The sequence below is a fragment of the Gekko japonicus genome, unplaced genomic scaffold (assembly GCF_001447785.1).
Source record: "Gekko japonicus isolate JY-2015 unplaced genomic scaffold, Gekko_japonicus_V1.1 scaffold555, whole genome shotgun sequence".
Lineage (NCBI taxonomy): Eukaryota > Metazoa > Chordata > Lepidosauria > Squamata > Gekkonidae > Gekko > Gekko japonicus.
In genome coordinates, this window is record NW_015161420.1 from 158,920 (window position 1) to 174,905 (window position 15,986).

At 38.8% G+C, this 15,986-nt stretch overlaps 1 protein-coding gene across 2 annotated transcripts in view; it reads left to right on the plus strand.

Moving 5' to 3' along the window:
• Positions 1 to 15,573, plus strand: part of AZIN1 (antizyme inhibitor 1) — a 36,395-nt gene extending 20,822 nt beyond the window's left edge. For both annotated transcript variants that reach the window (XM_015428235.1, XM_015428244.1), the window contains exons 5-12: positions 557 to 729; positions 2,587 to 2,718; positions 4,197 to 4,278; positions 4,623 to 4,697; positions 8,805 to 8,970; positions 11,212 to 11,324; positions 11,710 to 11,924; positions 13,503 to 15,573. In XM_015428235.1, coding sequence (XP_015283721.1) covers positions 557 to 729; positions 2,587 to 2,718; positions 4,197 to 4,278; positions 4,623 to 4,697; positions 8,805 to 8,970; positions 11,212 to 11,324; positions 11,710 to 11,924; positions 13,503 to 13,614 — 1,068 coding nt within the window. In that variant the 3' untranslated portion in view covers positions 13,615 to 15,573. The remainder of the gene's footprint in view (positions 1 to 556; positions 730 to 2,586; positions 2,719 to 4,196; positions 4,279 to 4,622; positions 4,698 to 8,804; positions 8,971 to 11,211; positions 11,325 to 11,709; positions 11,925 to 13,502) is intronic.
• The last annotated feature ends 413 nt before the right edge of the window (positions 15,574 to 15,986 follow it).

The window sequence follows — 15,986 nt, forward strand, 5'->3', positions numbered from 1 at the left end:
CTGAAGTGTGATATTTTGTGCCATATGTTATACCTAGTGGTCCAGTGTTTAAACTGGCTTACAGTTGTCCTTCTGACACCATTTAAGAAGCTTGTATCTGACTTTGAAGCTCTTATACTAGAAGACTTGAACTATCATACTTAAAGAGACTAGTATTCCACAGTGATCTCTAAGGTTGGCTAAGAATGCCCTTTTGCTAATACAGTTTGTATTCTTTATTTATACATTAAATTATGTAAAAGTTGTTCTCAGTTTTTATTCCAATACTGTGCCCCCCTCCCAAAAAAAAAAGCTTTGGCATCTTTCAGTAACCATTGGAAGCCCCCACTTTTGTGTTTAATTGGGTTTTTTACCTAAGGTGGAGATGTTAGCATTTTAAAAGTCCTGTATATGTTTAAAAAACAAACAGGTTTACAAAATGAAACTGTCTTAAATTGCTTTTGGTATTATAAGCTATATTTGGAAAACTACAATTTCTCACTGTCTTAGCACAATTTCTAAGTTTTTTTTAAAGCTTTAACTGTTTTTGTAAATAGTTTACTTTTGTGTATTTCAGACAGAAATGGCATTGATTCAAGATTTGGGCATTTCTTCTAAAAATATCATATTCACTAATCCTTGCAAGCAAGCTTCTCAGATAAAATATGCAGCAAAAATTGGAGTAAACATTTTGTCATGTGACAGTGAATTGGAACTAAAGAAAATCGCTAGGAATAATTCAAATGCGAAGTAAGTAAAAATGAATGTATTTGTTTCACTTACTGCTCTGGGAATTTAATTTTGGCTACAGTTATATAACGGACTGCAAACTATGAAGGGATACTTTTCTGGAGTACTTTTGTATGCAGTATTCTCATTTAGATGTTTTAACGTTGTTCTTTAAAACCTGAGAATTTGTACTTTAATGTGGAAACACCAATTTTTTCAGGTGTGCTCTGGCATCATAACTCTAGTCTGTTACATTTGAAGGTTCTGTTAACTTTCATCAGTATTATTTTATCAAAAGAGCTTAAAACTTATTTGACTGGGAGACTGTTACTGCCAAGGTCATGTGAGCAAGACAGCATTAATTCCTTAACAAATAATGCTCCATTTTCTGCCTGGGATTCTGGCATCATGATGGGATGTATGACATAACTTGTTCGGCTCACCATCTCTGAAAATTGCCTTAAAAGTCTATTAAGCTGGTCCAGACTGTTTCAGCGAGAACAAACCCCAGTATATGTCTGTAACACGTGCCAGTATACTGCATGGCAGTCTAGTAGTGCTATACACCAGCAGGGCATGTCAAACTTCTAAATTACTGGGGTAGATTCAGCGTGGAAAGAGAAGTAAGAGTGTGGTGATGGGTTACCTGGAATCCATCTGGTTATTTGTAAGTACGTGCTCCTTTGAACTAGTGCAATACAAAGGGTATGTTTTGACCCCTGGTTTGCTTAGTTGCTCACAGTGCTGGCAAGGTTTTGAGAGCAGTTGTTCCTCTAGGAATTAGTGTTGAAGTTCCACATTCAACTCCTCTGTATTTGTGTGGAAGGGTGGCACTCCTTTCCTGGGTGGATGGCCAAGAAAATGCAGCTCTTTCCTATCTTCTCCCACACTAGTGATATTTACTGCAATCCAAAGCTTTACGAGCTTTTGTAAAAGGAAATTGTAGACAAGTTCTTGTGTGTCAGCATGACTGTCACCTATCTATAGTAGTATGAACTTGGAAATGTAGGTAGTAGCTTTGGAAAAGATAAAATTTCTCTCTTCTCTTCCCCCTATTCAAAAATCTTTACACTGTGGGAAAGTCATTCTTAACTGTGTGCATAAGACTGTTGGTGGTCTGTGGAATCCAGTAGTTTTGTGAGTGTTACCACTCTCCAAAGTAAGTTTACCCTAAATGTTATGCAGGTGTTTTGAAGTTTGAGTGAAGGAATATTATTCATGAAGAACAATATTGGCAATTGATGGAGGCACAAGGTTGAAATAAATGATCTAGAATGAGGCCAAAGACCTGTCATGCTTTCACTCAGCTATTCCTGTTAAATGTTGTTACCTTCTGGTAAGACTTTTTATCCTCTAAAGAATCCACCAGACAAGCTGTAGTTACTAGAGGAAGAAACGTGATCCACAAGTCCTATCACATTGAAACTAATTGTTAGGATGAATGCTTGAAAAAAAATACTTGCTTGTAAGAAGGACTAAATACTTTCTCTGGCAAATAGTTATATTTTAAGCTCCCCAATCATATTTGAACAAGGTTTTTAAAAAGCTGAATGTCACTCAAGGAACTTATGACCATGACTTCATCTTAGGTAATGTATTTTTATTACAGCATTCAACAGACTTTCTGCTACCACAGAGTCTTTAGCTGCTGCATTTCCAAACCTCTTTTCCTTTTTTTCCCCTGACTCCATGTTTTAGGCCCTAATTGCTAGTTTTCTCTCTGTACAGGATTGTTTTTATTAGGTTCACTTGACTCAGCCACCGACGGAGTTGGAGTGTTGGCAACATAATCAACATGCTTCTGACAGTCTTCAGGCTTCACATGTGCTGATGCTGGTGTAAACCAACTGTGCCCCAATCATCTTCCCCTTCTCTTAGGCTCTTACTCCATATTGCCACAGAAGACAATGGAGGTGAAGAGATGAACATGAAGTTTGGCACCACCCTGAAGAACTGTCGGCATCTCATGGAATGTGCTAAGGAGCTGAATGTCCAAATAGTTGGTGTTAAGTGAGTAACCTTGTCACCTCTCCTTTGCCTTCCCTTCTGTTGTGCTCACCTGATGGATATGAAATATGAAATAGGAAGGCTATGTGATGTTGCAATGTTCATGCTATAAAAGTGCTAGTTTAATGGACCATCAAAATAGCTGTTCTTCATAAGTCATATTTCATGCATGTTTTTGAAACGGTGTTAAATACTTTGCCTTATGGTTGTCCAAATGTTACATCCAAGTAAAACAGGCAGAGAGTATAGGATACTAATCTAGGCTGAACTATTTGTGGGTACCTCACCAATTAGATAATTCTTATTAAATGTTTATTCCGTAGACCATATAAAAGACTGCAGATTTAAGAAAAAAGTCATGTTGTTTCATTGCCCCATAAAATGGACCCTTTAAAGTTATTATCTGATTGGACTTCAAGTTCAGCTGATATAACAATTTTTCCAAATAAAAAATAAGCAATGAACTTATAGAAATATGCTAATAAAATATGGCAGGTTACTTTTTCAGAGTATAGCCATCTGTTTTATTTATAGCTTTTCCTAATACCACCTATTTAATTCCCTTCTGCAATAATTTAGATTTGTCGACTTCCTGTGATTTAGGTCCTGTAATCTTGGAAGTATGAATCTAGGCAAAGAACTAGGACCTCTTGTCTGGACATGGGTCCTTTAACAGGCAGTTTCTTGGCAAAAACTATATTCAGTGGGAACTGGAGCATTCAACTGAATTACTTTTCATTTCTGATGCATCATTTCTATAAAACACATTTCTGTTAACTTTTTACCTATCCTGTTCCTCAGGAAAAGGAGGCATTTATGCCCTGCTCTTCTCCCTATCTAGAAACTCACAGCCTACTGCAGAAATACAACTCAGACAAAAAAAAAAGAAACAAACATCTGCAATATGATGTTCCATCAACCTGGGAAGCTGCTGGTTTCAGTTGTATTGCTCCTGCAGGGACTCTGGCAGCCAAGCACAGTATAAGAGGAAAGAGGGCCATGAGCCTTTTGGCTTGCACTTCTAGCTACACTCCTGCAATAGGGGGACGACAGGAGATCCAGCCAGATCTCCTTCAGTTGGCAAAAATAGCCAACATTCCTCTCCTGATTTGAATTTTTGGGGAGAGGCTTTTGAGCGTAGGAATCTACATGGGCTATTCTAGCACATGGATGATCTTTGGAGTAAAATCATAAGTTTTTGAAGTATCATCTGTCTGCTTTATTTTTCAGCCATTCACATGCCTACCACAGCTTGCTTTTGTTAACTAGTAGCTAGCATAACTTTTAGTTACATATGCATGGTTGAGAAAAAAAGGAAACAAATGGTTTCTTGTGACACTGACATACAGTGATGTGTTCTTCAAAAACGTCTGCTTGGAAAAGCAGTATTGCCTTGAGTCTCTCCATCTTCTCCAGGTTTCCTGTTAACTTAACTAGAATAATTATCTTGGTAGCACTAAAACTGTTTGTTTGTTTTTCAGATTTCATGTTTCAAACTACTGCAAGGAACCTCAGATATACAAACATGCTATTTCTGATGCTCGCTGTGTGTTTGACATGGCTGTAAGTAAATTATTGCACATGTATATACTTCAGTGCTCATGTTAACTGTTACAGTGCCGAGAAATATTTTGATCTTGATGGCTTGCTACTGTGTACTAATCTGCATCCCTGTACAAATTCACCCTGAAAGTAAAATGGATACTTTTTTGTGTATGTGCTGAATTTAGCTATGATTCAGTTGTAATTTAATGTTTAAGATTCCTTCAGGTAACTTTTTACCAGATCATTGCTTAAATTGGAATGCTTACCAGATCATTGCTTAAATTCAGTGTTTAAGTGCATACTTCTATGGAAAACAAATCAGGCATCAGATACATTCTAAACTTTTTGCACTTCTATTTTAGGAAGAATTTGGCTTTACTATGAATATGTTGAACATTGGTGGGGGCTTCACAGATAATGAACGTGATCTGGAAGAGGTATAAAAGCTTTTTCTGAATTTTTCTGTTGACCTGGTATGCTTGGCCTGTCACTTTCAATAAGTATGTAAGGGTTGTGTGTACAGTACATATATAAAAGTTGAAGATGTTGCCTGCTGTAGTACAAATAAATGGTGCCACAGAGCCTTTCAGTAAAACAAGTATATTTGAAATTGACTCTGTCCTAAATTGTAGTTCAGCTAGGAAGACTTGAATGTTCACTATTGTACTTGAGTGTAGCTTGTAGGGCCACAGACTGTATTAAAATCCAGTGTATTGGATTTCAGTATTAATTTAAAATATTAATATGCTGCTGCTTCAGAGACCTGCGTGAAGCAGCTCACAAAGTAAAAAAAAGATAAAATCATAATATAAAATCAAACCATTAAAAACCAGCCAATAAAATCCTAGGGTATAAAACATCTAGCACTGAAAAGAGGCTCATGACTGTTGTTCAGCCAGAAGCAGATTGTAAAAAATTAAAAGTATCAAATCCCTACTTAAAAGCCTGGGTAAAAAGAAATGTTCTGATTTTGTGCCTAAAAGAGAGTAGGACAGGCATAAGACAGGATTACACAGGCGAGGGGCCAGCACTGAAAAAGCCTTGTCCCTGGCTGTTTCATGGCGAAGGTGGGGATACAGAGAGCTGGGCCTGTGGAGAGGATCTCAACTGGTGAGTTGAAGAATACAGGAAGTAGTCCTTTAAGTACCCTGGCCCCAAAACTATTTTGGACCTTAAAGGTAAAAGTCTAGAAACAGCCAGCCAGTGCATATCTTGCAGCATGGAGGTGGTACAATCTGTCTAACAGACAGTAGCCACATTTTGAACTAGCTGAAGTTTCTGGACAGTTTTCAAAGGCAACCACATATAGAGTGCATTGTAGTAACCTAGTATGGATCACCACGACCAGATCATGCTTTTCAAGGAATGGCTGTTGCTGCTGTATCAGCTGAAGCTTCATAAAAGGTCCTAGCATGCCATGAAGAAGGCCTGAGCCTCTAGCTATAGAAAGAATGCGACTCCCTCCAGAACAAGCTGGCTCCTCAGTCCCTGAATAGCTTTGTCATTGACTAACATTCCGTAGGATTTTAGGTTTTCCTAACTCTATCTTATTTTTCTCATTGTGCGGAGTTAGGTGCCCATCTTATTGAATCGGGCGTGGATCACCACTATTAAATATTAGTTACATTTGCACTTTAGTTCTCCCCCCAACAGCCTTATTGCCCAACTTCTTGCACATATATCTCTACTTGGTCACAAACTATAGTGCAGAAAATTAAAACCATGGGATTTGATTTGGCCTCTCTGTACAATTGTGGTGAAACAGCTATTTTGCAGGTGGTGTGGAGGAGGATTTGGGATATGGAAGCCCAAACTATTAATGCTGGGAGTTATGGAGTCTGTTCCCCACGCTTCCTTGACCTTTCCCCGCCCCCAAGCCTCTATGGCTTTGTACATCTCTAATCTAACAATCCCACTTTATCGGCGGGTTTTTATGCTAACTAGATTCAATCTTTTCCCCTTAGCCGTTGTTTTAGGCAGATATAGGGGTATACCCTATAGGGACAGAACGTGCAATTGCCTCTATAGTGAACCTGATTCAGTTGCTCATATCCTTCTACGCTGTCCTCATTATTCTACTATGCGTAGCTATCTGATTAGTCCCCACTTACCAACCACAAGGAATCCAACTGACAACGACCTTAAAATTTTATTGTCTGGTAAGTTCTCGGCAACTACTTTGTCTGTTGCTGAATTCTTAGCCTATGTTTGGAGGCTTAGGGTAAGGGCGTACAAATCTTAACCCCCTTGTATTTTTTAGAATTGTTATATTCTCAACTGAGTTTATTATTTCTGAGAAGTTTAAAAAAATGATCCCTTGTTGGTGCACCTTGGTGTAATTTCGTTCTATTTTTATTTGTTTCATTGTTCTCCTTGTTGCTGTGTTATGCCAATAAAGGTTTATGCGAGAGAGAGAGAGAGACTAACATGGTACCTCAGCCTTGTCTTGACTGAGCTTCAGTTTATTGGCTCTCATCCATCTCATTACCTTCTCCAGGCATCTGTTTAGGACTTCCACAGCTCTCTGATACATTAGTAAAAATAGTGCTTAACCATTCAGTGTTCTTTACTCATTCCTGTAGGAACGTCCTAATTCCTTATTAATGCAGTCCCAAACCCCCACGTGGGGGTCTCTGCAGAGTCAAGATATCACCCTTCCATAGTTGTATCCATGTATTATCAACAGCCTTTAATACAACTTCATACTTCTAAACACCTGAGTAATTGTCGAATGCATTTCATATTTTAAATTATTATTTAAAACTAAGACATAATTGTGGTTTGTCTGATTGCTGTAATTTTTTAAAACAAGTATAGGAGGAGTATGAATGGTTACTCAGTTTAACTCTCAAGCATTTCCAGCTGTAAGTGACTTTAAAAATGTCAAAAACAAGAACAGTATTTTGAAAAGTTAAGTGTTGCCGTATGGATTGCACATGCCCATGAATCTGACTGGTACCCATCAAGGAGTTGCTATTTATACTGGCCTCCCAATAAGGGCACAAAGCATTCTCATGTTATCTTTGGCACACTAGAAATTATTTACCTTTTCTGGACTCAAATTCAAAACACACAAAGGAGGGAGTCTCAATTGTACTACTAGTAAAGATGAAAGAGCCATAAAGACTGTACCTTAAAAACATCATCAGTATGTTGTATTTATCATTTGAAGTTATTCAGACTTTGAGTGGCTCCTTTGACCAGGTTAGTTCAAGAGCCCCATGCTGAGATCTTAATCTTGTGTAGAATAGGAGGTTAAATTATTTTAAAGTTGTGTTCAGGTGGGTAGACATGTTGGTCTGGAGCAGCAGAACAAAGTTTGAATCCAGTGGCACCTTTAAGACCAACAAAGTTTTATTCAAGGTGTGAGCTTTTGTGTCTGAGGAAGTGCGCATGCACACGAAAGCTTATACCTTGAATAAAACTTTGCTGGTCTCAAAGGTGCTACTGGACTCAAACTTTGTTCTGTTAACCAAAGTTGTGGCATCTCTAAAACTTCTAGTCATGTAGGTGACTGTTAGGGTGTTTAAGCAGCCCCTCTGCACCTTCTGCATGTTCTGGTATTTACCTTACCAAATATATTGCTTGCTTCATCAGTGTGTTGCTCACTAGTGTCCATATGTAAGCTACAGGAGGGGTCTGCACTTGATCCAGCTTTGTTGTCTGATTTGGGATTAAGCCTGTGCAAAATATACTGGCTATTTTAGGATACAAGAAGCTGATACTTAGATACTGGTACAGATTCAGTTAAGTTCCTCATGATAAAAGTACTGGTCTCCATTATTCTTGCTAGAAGACTAGTACCTCCTGCTAGGAGAGATTAAACAGCAGCGAAGGCCCAGCATGGTCAGGATGGCTTGGAATTACTTATTAGCACATTGATAAAATACGTAATCTCCTTTACTGAACTCATACTAAATCCTGGAAATTAGAGGCTGCCACTCCCTCAGTGCCCTCGTAGCTCTTTAGGAAGCTGACAGCTTTGGAAATACCATGATGTTTGTCAAATGCTCAAAGAGAAGGTTTGGCTGTTCCAGATATTTCAGTATGGGCTCTCGGATGACAGGGCTTCAGAATCATGGCTTCTGAAAATGCCCTATTTATTAGATTCTAAATAGGTTTATGTCTGGGATACTGAGAAACAGGCTGTCTCAAAGGGGGAGGACTTCTTCTAGAGAAGCTGTGCTGCAGTTTCCAAAACATGCTTGCATTTATTTGATGTCTTCTGAAAGACATCTTAAAGTAAGTTACTGCTTACCTAATGTTTGACAGTTTTAAATTTTTTATAAGTAAGATATTACTTGGGTAAAATTGAAACTGTGTTAGGGAATGTCCCCACTTTTCCCTTCATTTACTGCCTTGGCAAGGATTAAGACATTTATGTGGAGGAAACCATTTACATTGCAAAGAGAGGTTTGATTCAGCAAATAGCCAGGATGAAAATTTAGAAATTAATTTTTAAGCTGTAAATTGCTAGTTCTGGATTTGACAGAGGAATTGTGAAGACAGGCATCCCGCTAAAATGTCTCTTTTCTGTTTTCTAGGTTAATCACATTGTCAGTCCACTGCTCGATATCTACTTTCCTGAAGAATCTGGAATAAATGTGGTTGCAGAGCCTGGATGCTATTACGTGTCATCTGCGTTTACTCTTGCAGTTAATGTTATTGCCAAGAAAGCTGCTCAGTGTGATAAACATCTTCTCTCTGAAAGTAAGCAAGACATTTTTGTACATTTAAGTCTGTACAGATACAGAACAGTACCTTGGATCCTGGCAGAAACAAATCCTTTTATCAAATAGCTTGGGTATTTCTTAGTGAGACTCGTGTCTTATACTTCATCGTTGGTTAGAAAACTATGGATCCTGTTACATGTTCTGCCCTTCGTGTAATTGTGGGCTTGCTGAATCATTTGCAAACTGACTTATCTATGGAAGGATCTGTGGAAGTGATGCCCAGAGGGTGGGTGGTTCCTGGAGCCAGCCTGGTGCTCAGAAGCTTGTGTGTGTTGGCTTCACTGTTGTTGTTGTTGTTGTTGTTTTGCATTTTGTTTTATTGAAGAACTGAATTACAAATAAAGATTACAATTTTAGCTAGTAATATGTACATAATTTTTTATAGATGTACATATACATTTTTGATTGCTTTAATAATCTACAATAAAAGCTTTCCCCCCCTTTCTTCTATCTCTTCAGTTCTGTCTTCTCAGTATTAACCTGTGCTGCATTTTAAGTATTTTAAGCAACACTTTTCAACACAACCACAAAATTGAAACAAAATACACAGGCTCAAAACCAATCATAGTACTTCTTCCTCTATTCTTCTTTGAACCTGAGTTCAGTCCAAGGGAGGCCCGTGGGCCGAAAGGACTTAACCTTTCACCCAAGGACTGTTGAAGGGAGGGCACATACCCACGCTCGCTGCTACCCGGTCGCCCTGTTTCAGGTATAACAAGGGCAGTCCTCAGAGAAAAACATGAATGCTTGACGTTTAAAACGAGTCTATATGTTTATCCGGCTCTTCTCGGTCTTCAGAGCAACAGATTCTGGTTGTTTTAAACAGAGTGGGAGGTGATCTTGCGTTCCTTTTGTTGTCTGTCTTCTCCAGTAGTTCACCTGGTGATTTATTTAAAGCAGCCAGCAACTGCTCTCCAGATGCCTGGTCAAAAGCTGTATAAATCACCTGCTTATATTCCACACAGAGATTGCCTGTGTTCAGCCAATGATACTTGATGCCTAACTCCTGGAGTTTTGTTGTAATTGGTTTCAACTCCCTTCTTATCTTGAGGAATTCTGGTGGCAGATCAGGGAACACCTGTATCTTTACGTCTTGATATTCCAAACCATTTTTTTCTCTTGCCTGTGTTAATATCCGTTGTCTGGTTCTGAAGTCCTTGAAAACTACAACAATGTCTCTATAATAAACTGAAGCATCTTCTGTTTCCTCTCGTTGTCTGTCCACCCGATAAGCCTTTTGAATGAAAGTAACCATAATTTTTTTAGCTCTGTTCCTTCTTCAACATTTGGTTTAAATCCTCTGAATTTCAGATGCAACTCACGGGAACGATAATCCAAAGAAAGAATGCGTTCTCTAGCCCATAAATCAGGGGAGCTGCAGGCAGTTTGTTTCTCCAACGCCGATACCTTCTTTAAAGCATTATCAGCAGTTTGCTTAAACTTTTCTTCTAATTCATCCATACGCTGGAATGCTGGTTTTAGCATTTCCACAATGTCCATTCTTAACTCTTGTCATTGTTTAGCTAAGGCTTCTAAAAGAAAAGTTGTTGTAAGAGTAGTCCCTTCCTTATCAGTATTTCCTAAGTCCATTGTGGAGGAGGTTCCAGCTTCAGCTTGAGCAAAAAAAACTCTGTCAAAGAAGGTATATTATCCATTTTTTGCTTTGCCTTCTGCTTGCCCTTCTTATCTTACCTTGGAGGCATGTTTTCAGAATCTCAAATAAATTCAAAAGGGTTGAAAATAATAAATTAAGAGCGAACAGACGGCGAGCTGCGGGTAATGGCCACCAACCACCACTGGTCGTAGCCCCGCTCCCCGGCTTCACTGTTTGAACGGTCTACTTGAATAGTCTTTGCTGTTCTGAACTGGTGAGGAGGCAGAAGGGAAATGTCTTGACTCCTCTGGGGTTCAGGGACCATATGTTGGTTTTCCCAGAAACATGCTGCTTCAAGGTGAAAAGTTTGCTTGTGGGCTTATACACTGAATGTTTAACCTCCGAGGAAGCTGGATTTGCTCTTACTCAGTGTTGGAAGTGTACTTTCACTGTGCCTGTTTTAAGATGATATTAAATGAGAAAATGTTTGTCTGTTTCTTATTAGGTGCATTGTGTCTGTTGTTCATGTGTGTGTTTTCACATGCTTCTGAAAAAATTGATCTTTCTTTTAAATGGAAATCTACTGTGAAACTGTTATTAATATATATATATGTTTTTTAACAGTGGAACAAAGGAGCAAGGATCCAGTCTTCATGTATTACATGAATGATGGTGTCTATGGTTCTTTTGCAAGCAAATTATCTGAGAATCTGAATGCTATTCCAGAGGTTCACAAGGTGAGAGTCCCTTAGTATATTGTGCAGCAGTTAAGGGCACACTTCCAAAATAGCTGACTTTGTAGTACTTTGTGTTTGGGCTACATGTGAAGCAAGCAATTCAGGATTTTTTCAGGTGGGTAGATGTGTTGGTCTGAAGTAACAGAGCGAGATTTTTGAGTCCATTAGCACCTTAAAGACTTCTAGAGTATAAGCTTTTCTGAGTTAAAACTTATCTGAATTTTTATTCTGGAAAACATATACCCTGGCAGTCTTGTTAGTCTCTAAGGTGCTAGTGGACTGGAATCTTCCAGTTCATAAATTGTGGCTTAAAGTAAATAATTTTTCATTTCTCTAGTAGCACTCCTAAACCTAAATCTAATCGCTAGAACTGTTCTTTATGCAGAAATACAAGGAAGATGAGCCTCTGTTTGCAAGCAGCCTTTGGGGTCCATCCTGTGATGAGCTTGATCAAATTGTAGAAAACTGTCTTCTCCCTGAGCTGAATATTGGAGATTGGCTACTCTTTGACAATATGGGATCTGGTACCTTGGGTGAACAGTCTGCTTTCAATGACTTACAAAGGCCACCAGTTTATTACATAATGTCATTCGGTGACTGGTAAGTTTGCATTATTTTGTACTTGGGCATGTCTTAAAGCACATGAGCAGGCTGTCTACTAAGTTGCTTTCAGCAGGCTGCCCCACAGTCAGAACATAATTTTAATGAGCCTTGTAAGTCTATATTTAAAATATATTTGGCGTAAGCTTAGGCTATGGGGAGTTGTCCACGTGCCAGAAGGAGGAGTGCTGGCAATGCATCAGTTCTTTTCTCTTTCGCTTGGGCAGAATTCTAAACTTTGCCCGGAAGGCCAGTATGCGCAGATGTCTAAATCTAGAGGCTGGCTTGCTCCGGGCAGTCCTGTCATAAAAAGCGGCAGTACTTGGTTGCACATGCTGCTTTCCTGACCTTTAACAACTCGTGCACAAGACCACAATAGTGGAAGAATTACTGGTCACTTTGCTTGAACCAAGTTGTCACTTGGCCAGGGCATATAACTACTTGCTATGTAAAACTGTTCATAAAATTAATGAGCATGTGGATCTTTGCTGTTTAGTGGGAAAACCACACTGATCTGAATGTGTAGATTGGTCACTGCTGAGTGGTGCCTCAGCATAAGTCTGTATTATTATTATTATTAGTAGTAGTAGGTGTGTGTGTGTGTCTGGAGGGTCATGGTTGACTTCAGGCAATCCCTAATGGGTTGGACATTCAGAGAGTTCACTTGCTATTGCCTGCCCCTGCGTCCTGACCCTAGTATTCCTTGGAGGTCTCCCTTCCAATTACTTGCCAGGGTTGGCCCTGCTTAGCTTCCCAGATCTGACAAGATCGGGCTTCTCTGGGCTATCCAGGTCAGGGCCCTCAGCATATGTCTGGTAATGAATAGATGCTTGCGTTGCTGACTAGAAGTGTGTGTCTGTGCACACGCTCTCCCAAGTAATCATTGTTTTCTTACTTTCCAAATCTTGTTTGGATTTTTTATTGCATCAGTTACTTGGTTTAAGTGGGAAATGCTTCTTGGCTGTAATATTTTCACCCCATTGAACGTACAGTGAAATCCTCTGTGACTGCATCCCTTGCTCAAGGAAATTCCAGATAAGAGGAGGTTATCTCTGTTTTAACACCATACAGTTTTCGACTTGCAGAGCAGGTTTATATAGAAAAGCTGAACCTTGCCCTCCTCCCCCCACTTTTCCTAGTGCTTGAAGCACTTTAATGCAGAAGTGAACGTGGGAGGAAAATCCACAAGGGTAAGGGGCAAGAAAGGAATAGGTTTTAGCTCCCTTTGTTCACAAGATTCAGCTCCTGTTTAATAATGGCCTCCTGTCTATTAGGGTGTTTAAAACTTCTTATGGAAGTTAACAAAACTTCCAACTTCTTGCAAAATCCCTACCCTGTATTCCAGGCTTCCTTTGGACTGTAATAGAAGAGCTATATGGAACCTGTATTTAATTAAATGTGGCTAACACAGATTTGATTGCAGGAATTGGGTTGCAAATTTCAGATTAGCATGGGAAGGCATGAATGACTGCATTTGCTTGAACATCAGGAAATACGATTAAATGTTAAAATGTTTTATTATTCTGCTGTATTCTGGTGTGTGGCTAAACTGTTGTGCGTTTTGTTTTTTCCACTCAGGTGTGAGATGCAAGATGCTGGCTTTACCTCTGACACACTGATGAAGAATTTCTTCTTTGTGCCTTCTTGCATTCAGCTGAGCCCTGAAGACAGATTTTCTATTGAAGCTTAAACAGGCATTAATGCTTCATTTAGCCTTGCAGTTGCATGTCTGTAGTCTTGTCTGGTCACAACATTCCAGTTTGGAAGAAAAAAATGGAACAATCTTGAATGAATTATTTAACACTTGAAATCAATTGGGACCAGGCAAAACCAGCTACAACTACAATTCACTGGGGGAGTGAGGGTTAAATAATAATAATAATAATATTAAGATTTAAACTCATCAAATAATTCAGTCCCTCAGCATTTAAATAAAATATGCAACAAAATGGATGACTTAGTCGAGATGGAAACCCATCACTTGGGTTCTGTTAAACAGTTTACATACAAGTACAGTTTTTATACTAAGGATTTCTGTTAAAAAGTCTTGTAAAGTTGTCTTTCCCCCAGATATATGAAATGTCAGTGGGAAACAAGTGTGACTTCATTAGCTATGTTTAGTGTTTTTAGAATGTGTAAATTTGTGCTTTGAACTGTAGTTTAATAAATGTAAAATTGCATCATAGTATTTGTTGTATTTCACCCTTGCTGTACCTACCCCCTGTATGATTGCAATAAAATTTTGTGTAGGTTTTCTTTTTTTGTTTTCAGGCTAACACAGGGAAGAGGGGCTAGGCAGCAAAGATAGTTTAAGTACAAGAAGGTACAAAAAACTGTTCAAAGACTTCAGAATTTGGGCAGAACACTAAATCATGAATAAAATTAAAAATTACTGGACTAAAAATCAGTGCAACTTGTACTTCAACATCTGCTTTAACAATTCTAATTCCAAATTGTTGAATTTGTGAGCTGGTAGATACCAAAAGAGACAGCAGAGGATGTAAAATATGTACAGGACTCGAAAGAAAAACTGCAAGAACAGTTTCTCAAGTGCTGTATGCATTTTATGTTCTGTGTGCTCTTAGCTGCTAACACAGGCTTAACCTGTGCATTAAATCTCTACTTTTCTTTAAAAGTTACTGAATTATAAGTGGTTCTGTACAGCATTCAATCTTTGGCAGAAGGGCTACATCCATCTTCAGTATTCAGATTTGGTTTTTGTCTGAATACACTGAGAATGTGCACTTAAACTATCGGAACTGCATCAACTAGACTTAGCAAGGGAAATATTGAAGCTTTTACTCATTGTTAGACTCCTCCTACCCTTTGATTCTCATTTTAATTTATTTTACTAACCTTTCTAGCCTTGGAAGCGCTTCTTTGAAATGCACCAAGCAAGAGTTAATTTGAAAATGGCGATAGTATTCTGAACTAATTTGGTGACATGGAATGGGGCTGTCCAAGTGCAAATGCATCTTGTGCTAGTACCTACTGGCGGGAAGTTCTTTCTGTTCATGGGGCTAAATATGCATTGCTAGAGGAAGGGGCCAGGGAATAATAATCCCTTCAACCTAATTGTTCTGAAATAACAGGTACTAATTTTTTGGGGAGGGGCTTTCACTTATGTGAATGGTTTCTATAATTAAATCTAATGATCCTGAGTGCAGAGTACAGCTGTGAGCATTAAAGCACAAAATATACATGGAAAAAAACCCACAAACAGACCCAGTTTTCCGCAGTCAGAAGAATCTGTTAAATTTCAAACATTTTTGCTGTGGGATTTGTTAGGGTTTTGTCATGCAAGAAAAGGAGGGGGGGGGAAACAGCTGTCATATCCACCCCCACCCCTCTCTGAAGGTGCCCAGGACTCTGCTATAAGGTTTTTAGAACTGTTGTGAGTTTAACCAACTCTGTTGTCAATGGTACAGTCAACTTGGAAATGTCTGTATTGTATTTGACAGTTTGCCATAAAAACTGAAGTTTGAACTTGGTATGTATTTGAATTTATATGCTAAAACCTATCTTTTCTGTTTACAATATTGTAATATCAGTTTTGGAATAATTCAAATATAAAACTGAATGATTTCTATATAGCAACTTAACTGTAATGGAGCTGCGTCTTGTGTACACTTCTGTACTTAGCCGCCGGCATGACAATCCACAGCCATGCATGATAGAGTGCTGTGCAATTACCAAGCAGTGTTGGCTGCATCTAAACTGCTGCATCTTGATGAACACCCAGAAGCAGTGGAAAAGCAGAACGATTAGGGGTTGAAGAGAGAACTGTAGAAATTTCATGTCTCTTGCATTTAACAATTCTTTGTTTTTTAGGATTGTTGCTTATCAGGGAGCAAGTACCATTGAACACACTGAGTTTTCTGAGTGGACATGCTTAGATCATGCTGGCCAGCACAAACTGTCATATGATTATTTCTGTCATGCATTTTATTTATGGGACACTATACAGTAAACAAGTACCCGTTAAACTTACAGAAGCACACGTGACATATGTTGGAAGGGAAGAAAGTGACAAGGGTTGGGTTTGTTTTTTTTTAGAACACT